Genomic DNA, 18,017 nt, shown 5'->3' on the forward strand with positions numbered 1-18,017 from the left:
AGCATAATTTTCAATTGCAGATTATTTTCACTCAATTTTGAAGAATCCTGTTCTGTGGATTTCCAAATTCCATCATGCTATTGAGATATCTCATGCCATTCTGATACCTTTTTCTTGATATGTGATTATGTTTTGTACTGGAAAGTTTTTAGGAATTTTTTTTTATTCACATTTTTTCTAGTTGATGTTTTAGAAAAAAATTCTCTCCTAAAAATTAATTTTCTAGCTATTTCTGTGGTTACCCAATTATCCCAGCACTTTTTATTGAAAAGTCTACTTTCCAGACTCATCATACTGTCATATATACATGGGTCCATTTCTGGGTTGTCTGGTTATTCCCCACTCATTTGTCTATTTTTGCACCAGTACCATTCTTAATTATTATTGCTTTACTAAATAATAGAGCAAGTCCTTCCACCTTTGATATTCTTAACCCCTTTCCATTTTGTGTGTAATTTTTATTTTTTTAATATTCTTATTTTTTAATTTGTTTTTATGTATATTTTTTTTATAATTTTTTTTTTAATGTTTATTCATTTCTTGAGAGACAGAGATAGAGCATGAGCAGGGGAGGGGCAGAGAGAGAGAGGGAGTCACAGAATCCGAAGCAGGCTCCAGCTCTGAGCTGTCAGCTCAGAGCCCGATGCAGGGCTTGAACTCACTAGCAGTGAGATCATGACCTGAGCTGAAGTTGGACGTTTAATGGACTGAGCCACCCAGGCGCCCCAATGTTTGTTTATTTTTGAGAGAGAGAGAGAGAGAGAGAGCGCGCAAGAGAGCGAGCAGGGGAGGGAGAGAGAGAAAGGAAGATAAAGAATCTGCAGCAGGCTCCAGGCTCTAAGCTGTGAGCACAGAGCCTAATGCAGGCAGGGCTCGAACTCACAAACTGTGAGATCATGACCTGAGCTGAAGTCGATTAACCGACTGAGCCACCCAGGCGCCCCTAAATATATATTTTTAAAGTTAATTTATTTAAGCAATCTCTAAACCCAACATGGGGCTTGAACTCATGACCCTGAGATCAACAGCCTGATGCTCCACCAACTGAGCCAGCCTGGTGTTCCTCATGTGTAAATTTTAGAATCGGCTTTTCCAACTCCCAAGAAAAACCTGTTGGAATTTTAATTGGGATTTCATTGAGTTTCTAGATCTATTTGAAAGAATTGATATCTTTACAATAATGATCTTCCAGTTAACAAGCATGATATATCTGCTCTACTTAGGTCTTTTTATAATGTCAGTATGTTAGTTTTCTTCAGAGAGGTAATAAACAATCTTTTATTAAATTTATTCCAAGTTGCTGGGTAATTTTGATGTTTTCTAAATGGTAGCTTTTACTATTTCATTTTCTCTCTTTTTTTTTAATTTTTATTTTTAAGAGAGAGAGTGAGTGGAGGAGGGGTAGAAAGAGAGGAAGACACAGAATCCGAAGTAGGCTCCAGGTTCTGAGCTCTCAGCACAGAGCCTGGTGTGGGGCTTGAACCCACAAAATGTGAGATCATGACGTGAGCCGGAGTCTGACGCTCAACCTACTGAGCCACCCAGGCACTCCTCAACATTTTGTTATTAAATAAGATACTTCCTGTAGGGTTATGTAGATAGATCTCCTTTTTTCAGGTTATGGAAGTTCACTTCTCTTAGGAGTTTGCTGAGAGTTTTTATTACAGTTGGGTTTTGAATTTTATAAAATTATTTTTCTTCATGTATTATGAGACTTGTGTTTATTTTCCTTTTAAGCTGTTAATATGTGATGAATTATATTTTTGATTTCTAATGTCAAACCACCCTGAAATTCCTGCTATACATCTAACACGGTCATGATATATTATGAAAATATTGCTAAATTTGGTTTCTGATATTTTGTTGAGGATTTCATATCCATGCTCATGAAGTTGACTTGCAATTTTTTTCTCTGAATATCCTTGTTAGGTTTTAGTATCAAATTTATGTTAGTCTCGTAATAAGAGTTAGGAAGTCTACTTTTTTTCCCCATCTTGGGAGATGTTTGTGTGAGTTTGCAACATTCCCTCTTAAAATGTTTGGTAGAACTTATTGAATTGAGGACTGGAGTTTTCTTTAGGAAAGAGTTTTCAAATAGGTGATTCATTTTTTTTTGTTATAGGATGATTCAGATTTTCTGGTTCATCTTTTGTCTGTTTGGTAAGTTATGGTGTTTTTCTAAGAACTTGTCCATTACAGCTCTATTTATAAAGATTTACCATTAACTATTCAGTATCCACATTAACTTTGATGTCTGTAGGGTATGTAGTGATGCCCCCCTTTTCATTCTGATTATTAGTTCTTTGTCTCTTCTTTTTTCCCTTGAATCGTCTTAACAGAGGTGTGTCAGTTTTATGAATCTTTTTGAAGAACCAATTACAGGTTTTGTCTGATAGGCTTACTCCATTAAATCTTGCTTTTTAAAAAACATTTATTTATTTTGAGAGAGAGAGAGCACAAGTGAGAGAGAGGCAGAGGGAGAGGGAGAGAGAGAATCCCAAGCAGACTCTGTGCTGTCAGCGCAGAGCCCAACATGGGGCTTGATCCCACGAAATGTGAACTCATGACCTGAGTTGAAATCAAGGGTTGGTCACTTAATTGACTGAGCTACTCAGACACCCCTAAATCTTGCTCTTTCATTTATTTCTCCAGGTTTCCTTTGCTGTTCTTTCTCTAAATTCTTTAGATCAGTTCTGTTTAGTAGAAGTATAATGGGAGCCATATATGAAATTTAAAACTTTCTAGTAACTATATTAAAAATAAAAGGGAATAAGTGAAAATAATTTTAATAATGTTTAACCTACTAGATGAAAAATATTGTCATTTCAATGTGTAATCAGTGAGTTTTTTTCATACTATGCTCTTAAAAGCCAGCATGTAGTTTTCATTTATAGCACCTCTCATTCAGACTGGCCACATTTCAGGTGCTTGTGGCTATTGTATTGAATAGCACAGCTGTAAATGAATATTAAACTCATTGCTTTTTAGCTTTTCTAAAGTTCACATTTAGGGCGGGCTATACATTTTGTCTTAAGTATCACTTTCACTGCATTGCATCTGTTGATATGAGTATTTTTGCCATTATTGAGTTCAAAATAATCTATTTTCATTTTAATTTTTTTCTTTGGCTTATAGGGCTATTAGAAATGTATTTCATAATTTGTGGGGTTTTCTAGGTATCTTTTTATTATTAATTTCAAGCATAATTACCTTGTATCCAGAGAACATGCTCGGATTTTAGTAGTGCTTTAGCCCAGTATTCAAATTTTATAAAAATTTTATGTGTGCTTCAAATGAATGTGTATTCTGGGGCACCCGGGTGCCTCAGCTGGTTAAGCATCTGACTCTCGATTTCAGCTTGGGTCATGATCTCTCGCTTTCTGAGATCCAGCCCCATGTCAGGCTCTGTGCTGATGGTGCAGAGCCTGCTTGGGATTCTCCCTCTCCCCCTCCCCCTCCCCCTCCCCCCTCCCCCTCCCTCTCCCTCTCCCCCTCCCTCTCCCCCTCCCTCTCCCCCTCCCTCTCCCCCTCCCTCTCCCCCTCCCCCTCTCAAAACGAATAAACATTTAAAAAACAAACAAAAACAAACGAATGTGTATTCTGTAGTTAGTTGGTGATGTTCTGTGATGTTATATATACATCCAGTTGGTCAGATTTTAAATCCTGATGTTTAAATCTTTACTGACTTCTTTTTTTCTGTTTGATCTGCTTGTTTCTCAGTTACTGAGAGAGTAGGTTAGTTTTTCTACTTTATGTCAAGTTTTCCATGATTTTTCTTTGTAGTTCCGATTTTTGCTTTGTGCCTTTTGAAGTCCTGTTAAGTGTATGTGAATTAGATTTTTATGTCTTCTTGGTAAATTGAATGTTTTATTATGAAGTGACCCTCCATATCTTCAATAATGATTATTGCCTTAAAGTGTGTTTTGTTGAATATTATACCTCCACTAGCTTACTTTGGTCAGTGTTTGCCTGATAGATAAATCTTTCACTTTCAACTTCTCCATATCTTTATATTTTAGGTATTTCTTATAAATAGCATATAGATAGATGGGTTTTCTCTATTTTATCCAGTTTAACACTATTTTGTGTTTCAACTGGAACATTTAATCCATTAACATTTATTGTGATTACTAATATTTGTGTAGCAGTCTTTATTTTATGTGTTCTATTTGGCTCATATGTGCTTTTCTATATTCGTATATATCTTTTACATTATACTTGTTTTCCCTGTGTGCCAGTTTGGAAGTGTTACACTCTGTTTCCATTGAGTTATTCTCAAAATTATATTATTCATCCTTATCAAAGTTCAGTGTTAACAAATATGCACTCTGGGCACTGGCAGGGCTTGAGAATGCTTTACCTCCATTTATTCCTTTTTCAACTTAGATTATTGTTGCCATACTTTGATTTTATATACTTCTTAAACCCACATGATATTGTTTATACAGTATTCATTTAGATGTATCTTCATATTTACTTTTTCCTGGCTTATATTTTTGGTGTATTTCACACCTTCCATCTGGGATCATTTTCCTTTTGTCTAAAGTATATCTTTGGAAATTCTTTTTTTTTATTATTTTTTTATTTAAAAAAAAAATTTTTTTTTAATGTTTATTTATTTTTGGGACAGAGAGAGACAGAGCATGAACTGGGGAGGGGCAGAGAGAGAGGGAGACACAGAATCGGAAGCAGGCTCCAGGCCCTGAGCCATCAGCCCAGAGCCTGACGCGGGGCTCGAACTCACGGACCGCGAGATCGTGACCTGAGCTGAAGTCGGACACTTAACCGACTGAGCCACCCAGGCGCCCCTCTTTGGAAATTCTTTTAATACAACTCAACTGGTGGTACATTCTTGTCTTTAGTTTCTCTGAAAATGTTTTTATTTTGCCTTTATTCTTTTGTATGTATAAGAACATTTAAGTTCTACTCGCCTGGCAGATTTCAGTTAATACAGTACTAATACAGTGTAATCAACTCTAGTTACCATATTCTACATCATATCCCTAGACCATATTTATCTTAAAACTGGAAGTTTGCAGCCTTTTATCAGTTTCTTCCTATTTCTCTCCCATCCTCCAGCCTCTGGCAACTACTTTTTTACTTGCTATTCCTAGGAGTTCAACTTTTATTTTATTTCATTTTTTTAGATTCCACATATAAGTGATACTGGGCAGTGTTTGTCTTTCTCTGATTTTGCCTTTGTTCTTGAAGGATATTTTTATTGAGTATAGAAGTCTAGGTTGGTAGTCATTTCATCGTATTTAACATATTGTTCAGTTATCTTTTCATTTCCATTATTGGTATATAAGAAATCAACTGCCAGTCCATTTATTTTTTGAAGTTAACTTTTTTACTCTGGCTGTTTTTAAGATTTTCTCTTTGCCTTTGGGGTTTTCCACAGTAATATATCTGGTTATGGGTGTCTTTTTTATTTATCTTGCTTGGGATTTGTTGGGCTTTTTATGATGTCCTTAATCACTTGGAATTAAAGTAGTTCTTACTAACAAACAGAATGGGGAAATTTGTTTCCTCTTCCCATTCTCTTTGTGACTTTATGTCTTTTCATTCCTTCACTGTCATTTTAGAAGGGTTTTAGGGGGAGAAATGTATATATGTTGTCTTAGCATTTTGTTATTTTTATACTGCCTGCATCTTTGTAAAAGTTCCATCCACCTTGGTTTGAATAGCTTTGTTTTGCCGAGAGTAAAAAATGTGCTTCCTTCCTCAGCTAGGGTAATTCCACTTTTCTTGCTCTTTCTATGGGAGGGGAGATAAGGATGAAAAAAAAAACTTACCTGATTTATTACATTTATAACAGTCTGGGATGTGAGTCTAAGTTAATTTCTACTGTGTATGTATTCTGCCACATTTATTCAGTAGTGATTTCCATTCCTTTTCATTATATTATTACTGGTTTACTGTATAACAAATTGTTATTGCTGGTTTAAGTCCATTTCTGGAATAATTCTGCTAAATTAAATTTTATTGTTTTCAATGCAGTATATGATATTGATAGTACCACTTGTAATATGTAAAAGTGACTTTGTTTTATTAATTTCCCTTGAATGCTAATAAAACTTGCCAATGATGTACCTCTTTGTTGCAGACATTCACCTATGTTTCAGACAGGGTTAGCAAGTAAGGAGGAAACCTTGGAACAATACCTGACACATTTTTACACATTTCTACCCCCACTAACACACTATCATACTCTGAAGGCAAAGTGGAAGCTGCTTTAGCCCTGGAATAAGAGGGAAGGGAAGGCTGGAGAGAAAAGAGGAGCAGTTAGAAGATGCAAAAGCCAGGGACCTGGATAGAATTGCCCAACGAACCAAAGTAAGAGCTTGTATATATGCTGTCAGTGTATAAGAGGCCTTAGAGATCACCCGGTGCTGCGGTAGGGTTCCAGCCTGGCCATACGTGAAAATCCCCCAGGGAGCTTTCATCTGTGCTTTTATGAAACCCTCCCAGGGTGATACTGTGGTGGGCAGTCAGTTTAGAGAGCACTTGATTTTTGTTAACAGTCCTTTCCTCCAGGCTGAGACCAGAGATGCTAATTGCAACTCACACTGCTGGGTTGGAGCTGAATACACTGACCTCAGTATAGGCTGTGAATCCTGTAGACCTAGGTTCCGTTCCTGACTGTACTACTTACTAACTGGTGACCTTGGCCAGATTATATAATCTGCCTGAGGCTTGTTTTCCTTCTTGGTAAAAAGGGGACAATGATGGTCCCTATTTTGTGGAGTTGATATGTAGATTAGATGACAATATGTATGAAATGCTTCAAACAGTGCCAGATGCTCAATAAATGGTAGTTTTGGTGGTTAATAGAACAAGAACGCACGTCTTTGCAATATATTAAATTGCCTCATCTTTTTTTGTAGAAGCTTCTTATTTAGGATTGATAATATTCCTTTTTCCTCTATGATGACACAGTAACAGGTGTTTACTCTCTTCTAAAGTTGTGTTTAGGACGTTTACTATATGTAATTTGCATGAGCTTGTTGCATCTTAAAATCTGATGGGTTCTGTCAGCTAGTGACTGCTGTTGAAAAGTTTGTTTTACAAACACGAAAATTCTCCTAAAATCGTGACTGGCTTCTTCTGTTATTTGACTCCTACAGCTGTGTCTTCTGTGTGCTCCAAGTACCATGAGCATTTTTTCTTTGAAATAGTCTTGTCATCAAGGACTAGGCCAAGGATCTACCCATACATCATAACTATAACCAACAGAGATTTAAATGTTAAATCTGTAGTTAGATTTTGTTCAAGTTGCAAAACCAATAGAATGGCAGAACTGGAGAGGACCATAAATAAACACGATCTCAAAAGTAATTCGTAGAAAAACTGTTTGAAAGTATTATGGAAGGGATATTCGTGACCCTGTTATTTTAGTTTGAAACAATTTAACTGAGTGTCAGGATTTTTTTCTCTTCTTAAAACAATTTTATTTATTTATTTTTAGAGTGAGAGTGCTTGCATGTATATGCATGTGCAAGCAGGGCAGGGACAGAGGGCGAGGGAGAGAGAATCTCCAGCAGGCTCCACACCCAGTGTAGAGCCTGACGCAGGGCTCCATCTCAGGACTGTGAGATCATGACCTGAGCCAAAATCAAGAGTTTAAGGCTTAACCATCTGAGCTACCCAGGCGCCACTTTTCTCTCTCTCTCTTTTTTTTTTTAATCGTTTTTTTAATAAAGTTTATTTATATTGAGTGACAGTGTGCTTAGGAGGGGTGGAGAGAGAAAGAGAGAGAGAGAGAGAGAGAAAGAAAGAAAGAAAAAGAAAAGAAAGAAAGAAAGAAAAAGAAAAGAAAGAAAAAAAAGAAAATATCCCAAGGAGGCTCCCAACTGTCAGCACTGAATCTGATGCGGGGCTTGAACTCACAATTCATGAGATCATGACCTGAGCCTGAACCGACTGAGACACCCAGGTGCCCTGCCCCTTTTCTCTTAAAAAAAATTTTTTTTTTCTAATAAAAGCAGTATATGTTCTTGGCTAAGACTTCCTGCAGCACAGAGGATGTGAAGTGAAATAGGACCTCTGCCCTCCCATTATTCAACAAGAGAGTTCTTTGGGTATCAGTCTAAAATATTTTGCTGGCTCTTGCTCTGGGGCCATGCTATTGAACCTTAGGAATAATGAGAATACTATTAACAGGTTAAATAAGAATTTATTGAATGAATGGGCAGGAGAAAAAAATAGTTGCAGGGGTAGGAACTGGCCAGACACGAATTAAAATATTTGGCTTCTCCATAAGTGGTACATATAGCAAATTTTACTGCTTATAAAATAGTCCAGAATGCAGAAGCCATCAGAGCATCTGAGTCACCATAATAAAGTCTTCCAGTAACCTTTCCAGTCTTCACCGTCCCATTCGTTCCACGTAAGTATAGCGATCATGGTGATCATTTTTCCAAATTCACAAAGCTGAGAAGTAACAAAGGAGATTGTGGGGACTGAGTAGAGCTGACACTTAATAGCTACAGCTTAAAAACATATGCAAGAAGGAAAAGAGGCAAGAGGATCAACATTCTGAAAAGCAGACGTAGACTTTAAAAGCCATAGTCTGTTCTTCACTTGGCTTGAGATAGGTTAAAGAAGAACGTAAAAATTACTGGTTCACTACAAGGTCCCTAAACCATCAATAAGTATTATAACATTTTTATGTATGTGAAACACCAGTTTATGTTAAGGTTGAATGAGGTTTTAGAGTAAGTGTAATATCAGTAATTTTCAAAATCCCAATCAGAATTATTTTTTGTACTTCATTTTCAGTTCCACTTACTTATATGATAATTTCAAGAGATGTAATGTTGATTGCTGCTGTTTTTTATGTCAGATATCGAACTCTTCCAACACCGGTGAGTTTGTTTAAAAAAAAATTCTTTTACTATTACTTATAACTTAAGGCAAAAAAAAAAAAAAAGAAAAGAAAAAACCCCACTATATTGAATCCAGAGTTTCACTTTATTGGAGTAATTTATGGCCATTAGTTTTTGATCCATTTACCAAGAATATTTTAAAAACACACACAACTGTTATCTTGCTATTTGAATCACCTACTATGGTAGTTGTTCAGTGAACATGTGAATGACCAATTTTAAAAGTGCATGTTTCATAACCAAATTATGGAAAGAGCCCAAATGTTCATCGACTGATGAATGGATAAAAATGTGGTATATATATACAATGGAATATTACTCGCTAACCAAAAAGAATGAAATCTTGCTGTTTGAGACAATGTGGATGGAACTAGAGTGTATTATGCCAAGCAAAATAAGTCAGAGAAGGACAAATATATTATTTCACTCATATGTGGGATTTAAGAAACAAATGAACATAGGGGAAGGAAAGAAAAAATAAAAACAGGGAGGCAAACCATAAGAGACTCTTAAATACAGAGAACAAGCTGAGGGTTGCTGGAGGGGTGATGGGTGGGGGGATGGGCTAAATGGGTGATGGGCATTAAGGAGGGCACTTGTTGGGATGGGCATTTGGTGTTATATGTAAGTGATGAATCACTAAATTCTACTACTATACTGAAACCAGTACTGCACTATATGTTAACTGTCTTGGATTTAAAGTTATAAGTTTATAAGTCAAAACGTTTTTAGTTGATAGCACATAAAACCCAGACCAGCTAGCCCTGTCCCTAGCAGCAAACTGTTAGGAGTTTTTGTATAACCAAGCCCCTTTTGCTGTCTGATTTAGCCTCTACTATGGATTGTCTAGATCTAGTTTTTAAAATCACAGTGTAATGGTTTGTTTGCATATTCATTGATCTACGATGTTTGAGCACGTAGGGATTGCATAATAACCTCATCTTTTGATTCTCAGTGCAGTGAAAATGGCAGTATTTTATTAATTTTATTTTTTAGTCTATGAAAGAAAATACCATAAGGGAGATTTATTGAGTTTATGTAGAAAAAAGATGTAGTCAAGTAGACTTTATGATAGGTACTATGTTAGAGTTTTATAGGGATTGAGTAATCTATAAATTTTAAAAAATCTGTTTTCAGCAACCTGTGTATGACTTAAAAGGAATATAGACACTGCTCATTTAGGGTAATAAAAGAAGATGCAGATAAAGGGCTTGCCTAGCATAGAACCAGGCATGTGGTAAATACTCAGTAACTGTTACCTACATATAATACCAAAATGTTTTAAACTTGAATGATAAATTAAATAAACTTTATCTTTTTGTCCTCTGCCAGCGAACACTTTCTAAGTATTTCAATCCTTGCTATGCCACTGCTAGGTTAAAACCAACTTTCATCAGCAAGGTAAGAGATATACATGTCCTTTTAAGTGACTCCCCTGTGAATGGTTATTAAAATGAGTGTAAACCTCAGTCTGGAGCAGCTGACAATGAGACAAATTTAAACGCCCTGACTGCATGGGATAGAGAGTGGGGTCATTAACCCAGTTCTTTTTTTCTTTCTAGCTTTTTGGGTCTTTAGTATATGCGTTGTATTTTCTGTTGGTGGTCTGAGCATCTAAGTTTCTGAATGAGGTATTAGGGCCACCGTTTAGGGAAGGTGGAGGAGGTGGAAATGTAATCACAGCTTGATTGAGATACAAAAATATAATGGAGGTTCCTTTCTGGTTTCATTACCCACCTTTCTGTGGTGGAAACACCGTAAAATTGGGCCCTTCATTTTCAAGATTGATTATTCCATGGAAAAGATAGGAACAAGTTTTCAGTACTGATAAACCACTGCTCCTCTTAAGTTGTCCATCTGTTTTTCCTGAGCCCTTTTTAGGACAGTAACTGTGCCAATCTTTGCATACAGAGAGCGCACTATTAATGCCTCTCACGGCATGTTTGTTTTTCTAGTAGCCTTGATAACTTTATTCTTTTGCCTTGTCCCTAGGTTAGGCACACAGATCATCTTTGGGACAGAGGGGTTAAATACTTTTATACCTAAAACTCCCTGGGGTTGACTTTTATCTACACTGATGGTGTGGGGTTTTTTTGTTTTTTGTTTTTGGATTTAAATGACATATTTGTATTAAGTACAGCTGTTTGAGTGTAGCACTGTTTAGAGAGTGACTTAAAGAGGTGCAAGAAGTTCTCCAGACAATTTTATTATTTATTTTTATTTTTTTTTAATGTTTATTTTTGAGAGAGCGAGAGAGAGAGAGAGGGAGAGAAAGCATGTGCACATGAGCATGGGAGGGACAGAGGGAGAGGGAGACAGGATCCGAAGCGGTCTCCTCGCTGATGCAGAGCGCCCAGTGTGGGGCTCCAGTTCATGAACTGTGAGATCATGACTTGAGCCAAGTTTGGAAGCTTACCCAGGCTCCCCTCACTATTTATTTTTTAAGATGAAGTGGAGTCCTTGTCTTTTGGTTGCAGATTGTACTCTAGAACAGAGATGCTTCTGTGCATGTTTCCCAGTGCTTCATACTTGACACACTTCCCAGCATGCTTCTCAGGATGAGGAGGCAGTCTCCAGTGCATTTTTGGTTCTGTTTTCTTCCTTATCTCTTCCCTGCTGTCTTGTAATGTAGGGAAACCTACTCATTTCTTCCAGGGCCTCTCTTATGGAGATGAGTGCATTTCAGTTTTCTGACCTCATAGGGTTTGCTGTCTGGGCAAGTGAAGGAGCACCAAATGAAGTGCTGGGGAATCTGGGTTCTAGGTTTGTTCTGTAACCTGCCGTGACTGCAGGCTAGTCACTCAGCTCATTACATTTTCTGTGAAGAGGTAGCTTTATTATTTCCACATTCACAGGGCTATTTTAACAGACAACTGAAAAAGGCAAAAAACTTTGCAACATTATTGAATTGCCATGGAAATTCAAGGTAGTAGTATTTTCTGACAGATGCCCTTATCCTCACTGTCAAGGGCAGCTGTTCAGACAGAGGAGCTGGTTAGTGAAGTTCACCCTTTTGTATGCATGCCAGCTTCTTTGGCAAGGATATTACAACATCAAGCATGCTGAGGGTATGTCATGTTACAGCGTGATGGGCTGTGCCTTTGTCTTTTGAGCTTGAAACAGGATCTGGTTGGCATTGTTCATTTATGACTCCTTTTTTTTAGGTAAACACAGCAGTCCAGTTAATCTTGGTGGCAGCTTCTTTGGCAGCTCCAGTTTTCAATTACGCTGACAGCATTTATCTTCAGATACTGTGGTAAGCTAAATTTAGAATTACTGTCTTCGAATGTCAGCAAATTGGCTTATTATGGTGGTCTTAGAATTACTCGGTTCTTATTGTGTTTATTGAGCACCAGCTGGGTGAAGCTGTGGGCGGTATTTTATTGTATAATTGATACTGTTCTTAAATTTACTATCAAGCATGGGATGTAGAAATTACAGTTTTCATGAAAGTTAAAAGGGTTGAGACGTATAGATAAGTATTGGGATTTTGGAGGAGGGAAAGATACTTGGTTCCAGGTAGGGAGAAGAGGGAAAGCTTCGGGGAGGAAGTGGCGTTTGAGCAAGAGGTCTAGTGGGTTTATACAGGGAGAGACGGGCGTGGGTGGGGTGGGGGGTAGGCCACTGAGGTGAAGGACTGACCTGAGCAGAGTCAGGAGTAGGAGAGCAGGTAGGGGAAAGTGCATCCAGCCTAGTGGCATAGGGACGTAGTGGGAGGGAAACTTGGAGAAAGGAGTTTGATTTTTATTTTATTGTCCTTACTTAGAGCCTTAACATATCACCTTGAAAATATGTCAAATTCAAATGTTGAGTCCAGATGTGCCACGATGATACTGAAGCACTGTATTTTAGTACACTTTAAAACCTTTCCTGATGCAGTCTGAGCCAGAGAATGGTTAACCAGTCAGTTAAGCTAAAGAAGCATAAAAATGATACACATGCTAAACATTTTATTTTCTAAAATATAAGTGTACATTTATTCTGATTCATCCTACATCTTCTGATATAGGACCAATGCCTTTTCTTTGAGTATTGTTTCATCTGTGGGAGTTTTCCTCTGTGAATAAACTACATTCCTAATATAACCTGATTTTTACTTGCTGCTTCTTTGAACTTTTTTTTTTTTTTAGTTTATTTATTTTGAGAGAGGGAGAGAGCACACATGAGTCGGGGAGGAGCAGAGAGAGAGAATCCCAAGCAGGCTCTGTGCTGCTTCCTAAGACTTTTACAAAGCAGTCTAAGTACAGAAACTTTCTAGATTTTTACCATTTTTTCTGACCTTTCAACAATCACATTGCCTCCTTTGACAGTAGTTTTTAGCAACTCACTTTGTTATAAAGTGTTTCCAAGGCATCCAACTTAGTTCTCAGAAATAGCACCTCTTCTTACATGTATGTTTCATTGGTTAGGTGTGAATTTAGATTACCAAGCTAGCACAGACAGCTTTGGGATGAAACAAAAATAGAGTCTCAGTGATCTTGCTCTTGGCTACTGGAAGCAGACATGCACAGGTGCACCCGTTAGGGCGTAAGCACTCAGCAAGCCATGAGCATCACTCAGTAACTTCAAAGAGAATCTGGTTAATTTGGCTGTTCACTTAAGGAAAAATTGTTTAAAAAAAAAAAAGCTGGATTTTATTTAAAATGACCCAGATACTAGAATTCTGCAGGAAGGGGCTCCTGGGTGGTGTAGTAGGTTGAGTGTCCGACTCTTAATTTCGACTTAGATCATGATCTCACATTATGATCTCACACAGAGTTCATGGGTTTGAGACCCACATCCATGCTGTCAGCAGAGCCTGCTTGGGATTCTCTCTCCCTCTGTCTGCTGAGATCTCCCCCACTCACACTCTCTCTCTCAAAATAAATAAATAAACATTAAAAGAAAAAAGAATTCTGCAGGGAATAAAAGCCTAATATCCTAAGCAAGCATGAAGCAGTGGACAGAGCACATGGGCTCTAGAGATAAAACCATGCCAGGCTCCCACAGTGTTCTGTGGCCCTGAGCAAAGTTCTCTGGCACTCCATTTGCTCCTCTGTAAGATAAGGTTGTGAAAATAAAACTATAGCATAAGACAGCTAGAGTAACGGCTGGGTAAAAGTGACAGTTGCTAGTATTATTTCTTTTCAGGCTCATTAACTAGATTAACTCTGACATTACTAGTTCAAATGAAATCTTGTAAGCAGTAGCTTTAGATTGTTGTAGCTAAAAGAATTCCACCCATAGCCCGTTTGCTTTTTAAAGAACTATTAAATGTATTCTCTGTGATTCTCATGGTTACTGTTGTTTAGACTTGACAATTAAACTTTCTTTCTTCCATAAAAGGTGTTTTACAGCATTCACCACAGCTGCATCTGCTTACAGTTACTATCATTATGGTCGAAAAACTGTTCAGGTGATAAAGGGCAGATGAAAGTCATCCAGCATCATTAGCAAGGAAGCAATATGCGTCATTGGTGGCAGAGCCGGTGGAGACCCACAGGACTTTCCATATTTGGGTGTTCAGCTTGAAAAAGGACTTGTCAGAACAAACCATGTCGTCAGAATTTAAGTAATGTGCATTGAAAATCAGCTTGATCATGGGCATATGCAGAATTTCCAATGTATTTTTAAATACAAATAAAACTATAATTTAGAATTTTTTATCTTAGGTTTCTTGATTAATTTATAAGGTACCAATTATTCCAATTATTGTCAGTCACTTTTTAATACATTTTTTTAAAACATAGTCCAGAGCATGGAAACTGAAGAGTTGCCACTTCTGTTTAACAGAATTTAGATTGCTTACAAAGCACTAGGGAATTTCCTGGATTTACGTATCTATCCTACACAACTTGGCTACACAGTTTTATGTTTGATTTTTAGAGCTGTGTATACATTAATAGTTCACGTGGTTAATATTTGATCATTTAGGATAATGACAATAAAGGTAGCTTAGTTATGGATGAAGTAAACTTGTAAAGAGACTTAAAATGCAGTAAGTTTTGAAAATTATAGGATCAAAATAGAAGGTATTGAAGTTCATGTTCAGTAGTCTTCCAGCCTCTCAGGTGCCTAATAGTTTATGTATCAGGATAACAAGTGACAGAGGTGGTTGAAATATGAAAGCATGTCCATTAGCCTGCACCATCCAGGAGGCAGTGAGTTACATCATGCCTTCCACTGTTTCTAACATAGCAATGTTTGTATGTTACTGGAACCTGTACCCACGTTATGTAAATAATATGAAACTGTATATTTTTCAAAAGTTTTTTTAAATTTTGGGGAATCTTTTGTTAAGATGTTAAAGGAATAAAAGAGCTGGAAAAGTCCCTTCGGTGGTGGTGGTCTGTATAACATGCTATGAGCCTTGCTTTTGTGTAAGTTTTCTGATTCGTAAAATCCATTCAGATATATCACTCGTACCGTCATTGAAAAAATAACTTTTTGGGGACCATCTGACTTACAAGTCCTTACTCTGGCTACACCATCATGTTTGGAAGAGTGGGAGATGCAGGGAGAGAGGGGAGGAAGACCATGGCTGTTGCTGGTTTCTTCCTCTTAACAGTGGAGGCCTGTTGCTGCCCCCTGTCCCAAGTGAAATATGGAAGTGTGCAGTGAGATTATCCAAACACAGCTTGTTGAGCTGTGTTAAATTAAGATGCGAAGTTATAAGCAAAATTCACGCGTCTTGGTGCTGGCATCCTTGGATCAGTGTGTCCCTCAGTCACATTCAGTCCTGGCTTCCTTGTTTCCAGACTAGCAGCTGAGTTGCCCGTGGCCTGAAGTATACTGAAGCCTGCAGCCAGGGACACGGTCACTGAATCAGATGGACGGTGGTGTGAGGAAGAGAAGGATGGCCTGTGGCTGGCCATTTTCTCCTTCTGGAACCTCCTGTGTATAGTCTCATAGCTTGGGAGGTGGTGAAGCTGGAGGTGGAATCCACACCCAGGAGCACGTTGAACACGCCGTGGCACTAGCAAAGTGCAAGCACACAAACGTTTTAAAATGGGATAACTTGAGATAAAGTAATTGTGGGAAAAATTACAATTTTGTACTTCATTGTGTTTATTTTATGGTTTAGTGTTGATGCTATTTGGAGCTACTTACGGGTTGGGCCCATAGTCCCTTTTGTATGAAGGTCTTAATCTGGCTCTGGTTAGTACACCTCAACCGTTAGAAACATGGTACATGTTTCTTCAGGGTTTTGGATATTGAGCTGTAACAAAATGTAAATTCTGCTAGTTGACAAAACACTGGAATTGTATCAGACATGTTAGAGTGTATACTCATGCGTACAGAGTTAGTCATGATACTCATTTTGGTGCCTCCACATAATGGATTCAATCCTGATAGGAACTAAAAAAGGCATTGAGATTATTACATGTCTGAAGACTATGCTAGTCACATTTTTGGCTTTTGCTTTCCAATTTTTCAATCAGGAGCTGGTAGCTACCTTAAAAGATTGCTTCGTCCAATTCTGTTGGTTACATATGTGATGAAACTCAGGCTCCACCTTAGAATTTTGGGAAGCCTTTTCAAAACTTCAAACACCTATTCAGGTCGAACTTGAACTTGGATACATGGAGTTGCAGCAGCATGGTTTTTGTGCTGCAGCACATTTTGGAAACAAGACATGGAAATCAAACTTTTTTTTTTTTTTTTTTAATAGTAGAAATAAATGCTGTTTTGGGTTGAATTGTGTCTCCTCTAAAGATATGTTCAAGTTCTAACTCCTGGTATCTGTGTGTATGATCTTAATTTAGAAATGGGGTCTTTGTAGCTGTAATCGTGTTAGGGTAAAGTCATACTGGATTTGGGTGGGCCTTAATCCAATGCCTAGTGTCCTTGTAAGAAGAAGGAAATTTGACTTCTGGGTATATATCCAAAGGAAATGATATCCTCTTGAAGAGCTCTGCACCACCATGTTCACTGCAGCATTATTTACCATAGGACATAGGACATGGGGGTGCCTGGGTGCCTCAGTCAGTTGAGCATCCAACTCTTGATTTTGGCTCAGGTCATGATCCCAGGGTTGTGGGATTGAGCCCTGCGTTGGGCTCTGGGCTGACAGCATGGGGCCTTCTTGGGACTCTCCGTCTCTGTCTCTCTCTCCCCCTCTTCCCTACCCTTCTTTGCCTATTACCCCCTGCTCAATCTCTCTCAAACTATATTCAAGTGTCAATGGATGAGTGGATAAAATGCATGTGTATATATGTATATATATACAAACACACAGACACAGGAAAATTATTCAACCATAAACATGGAAATCTGCCATTTGCACCAACATGGATGGAACTTGAAGGCATTATACCAAGTGAAATAAGGCAGAGAAGGACAAATTCTGTATGATTTCACTTAAATGAAAATCTAAAAAAAAAAACACACAAAAAAACAACTCCTAGAAACAGCAGTATACTGGTGCTTCATAGGGGTGGGGGACAATGGGTGAATGTGGTCAAAGGGTACACACTTCCAGTTGTAAGATGAGGAAATTCTGGAGATCTAATGATCCCCAGAAGGCAGCATGATGATTATAGTTAATAATGTATACTTGAAATTGCTTAGAAAGGAGGTCTTACCACACACAGAGGTAACCGTGTGAGGTAAAGGATGTGTTCACTAACCTTTTTGTAGTCATTTCCCAGTATATATGTATATCATTTCACCTTGTACACTGTAAACTTACACACAGTTATATGTCAATTATATCCCCATAAAGATGGGAGAAATTTTTATTTAAGGTGGGAAATTTGGACACTGAGAATGCCATGAGACAATGGAGGCACAGACTGGATTTATCTGCAAGCCAAGGATCACCAAGGATTGCCAGTAACCAGGAGGGGCATGGAGTAATTCTCAGAGCCTCCAGAAGAAACCAATCCTGCTGACAGCTTGGTTATGGTTTTCTGGCCTGAACTGTTAAGAATAGATTTCTGTTGTTTTAAAGCCATCCAGTTTGTGGTAATTGTTGCAGTCATCACAGAAAAGTAAAAATAAATTCTAATGCAGAAAATTAATATCTAGAAATATGACCCACACTATAATTTTGTAAAATCACTTTTTACCAAGTTTGTATACCAGTGAAAAGGGGTATAGTGAGATACTGCATGCACACTCAGATACAAATCATAAAGGCAATGTTTG

At 37.8% G+C, this 18,017-nt stretch overlaps 1 protein-coding gene across 6 annotated transcripts in view; it reads left to right on the plus strand.

Annotated features, from left to right (window-relative positions):
• Positions 1 to 15,917, plus strand: part of CRLS1 (cardiolipin synthase 1) — a 26,329-nt gene extending 10,412 nt beyond the window's left edge. For 5 of the 6 annotated variants that reach the window (XM_049651116.1, XM_049651117.1, XM_049651119.1 and 2 more), the window contains exons 4-7: positions 8,782 to 8,867; positions 10,221 to 10,289; positions 12,053 to 12,144; positions 14,214 to 14,533. In XM_049651116.1, coding sequence (XP_049507073.1) covers positions 8,782 to 8,867; positions 10,221 to 10,289; positions 12,053 to 12,144; positions 14,214 to 14,301 — 335 coding nt within the window. In that variant the 3' untranslated portion in view covers positions 14,302 to 14,533. Of the gene's footprint in view, positions 1 to 8,781; positions 8,868 to 10,220; positions 10,290 to 12,052; positions 12,145 to 14,213; positions 14,534 to 15,625 lie in introns of those variants that run through there. The other variant, XR_007462128.1, reaches the window with a different exon arrangement.
• The last annotated feature ends 2,100 nt before the right edge of the window (positions 15,918 to 18,017 follow it).

Source organism: Panthera uncia (assembly GCF_023721935.1).
Source record: "Panthera uncia isolate 11264 chromosome A3 unlocalized genomic scaffold, Puncia_PCG_1.0 HiC_scaffold_11, whole genome shotgun sequence".
In the NCBI taxonomy this organism is placed as follows: domain Eukaryota; kingdom Metazoa; phylum Chordata; class Mammalia; order Carnivora; family Felidae; genus Panthera; species Panthera uncia.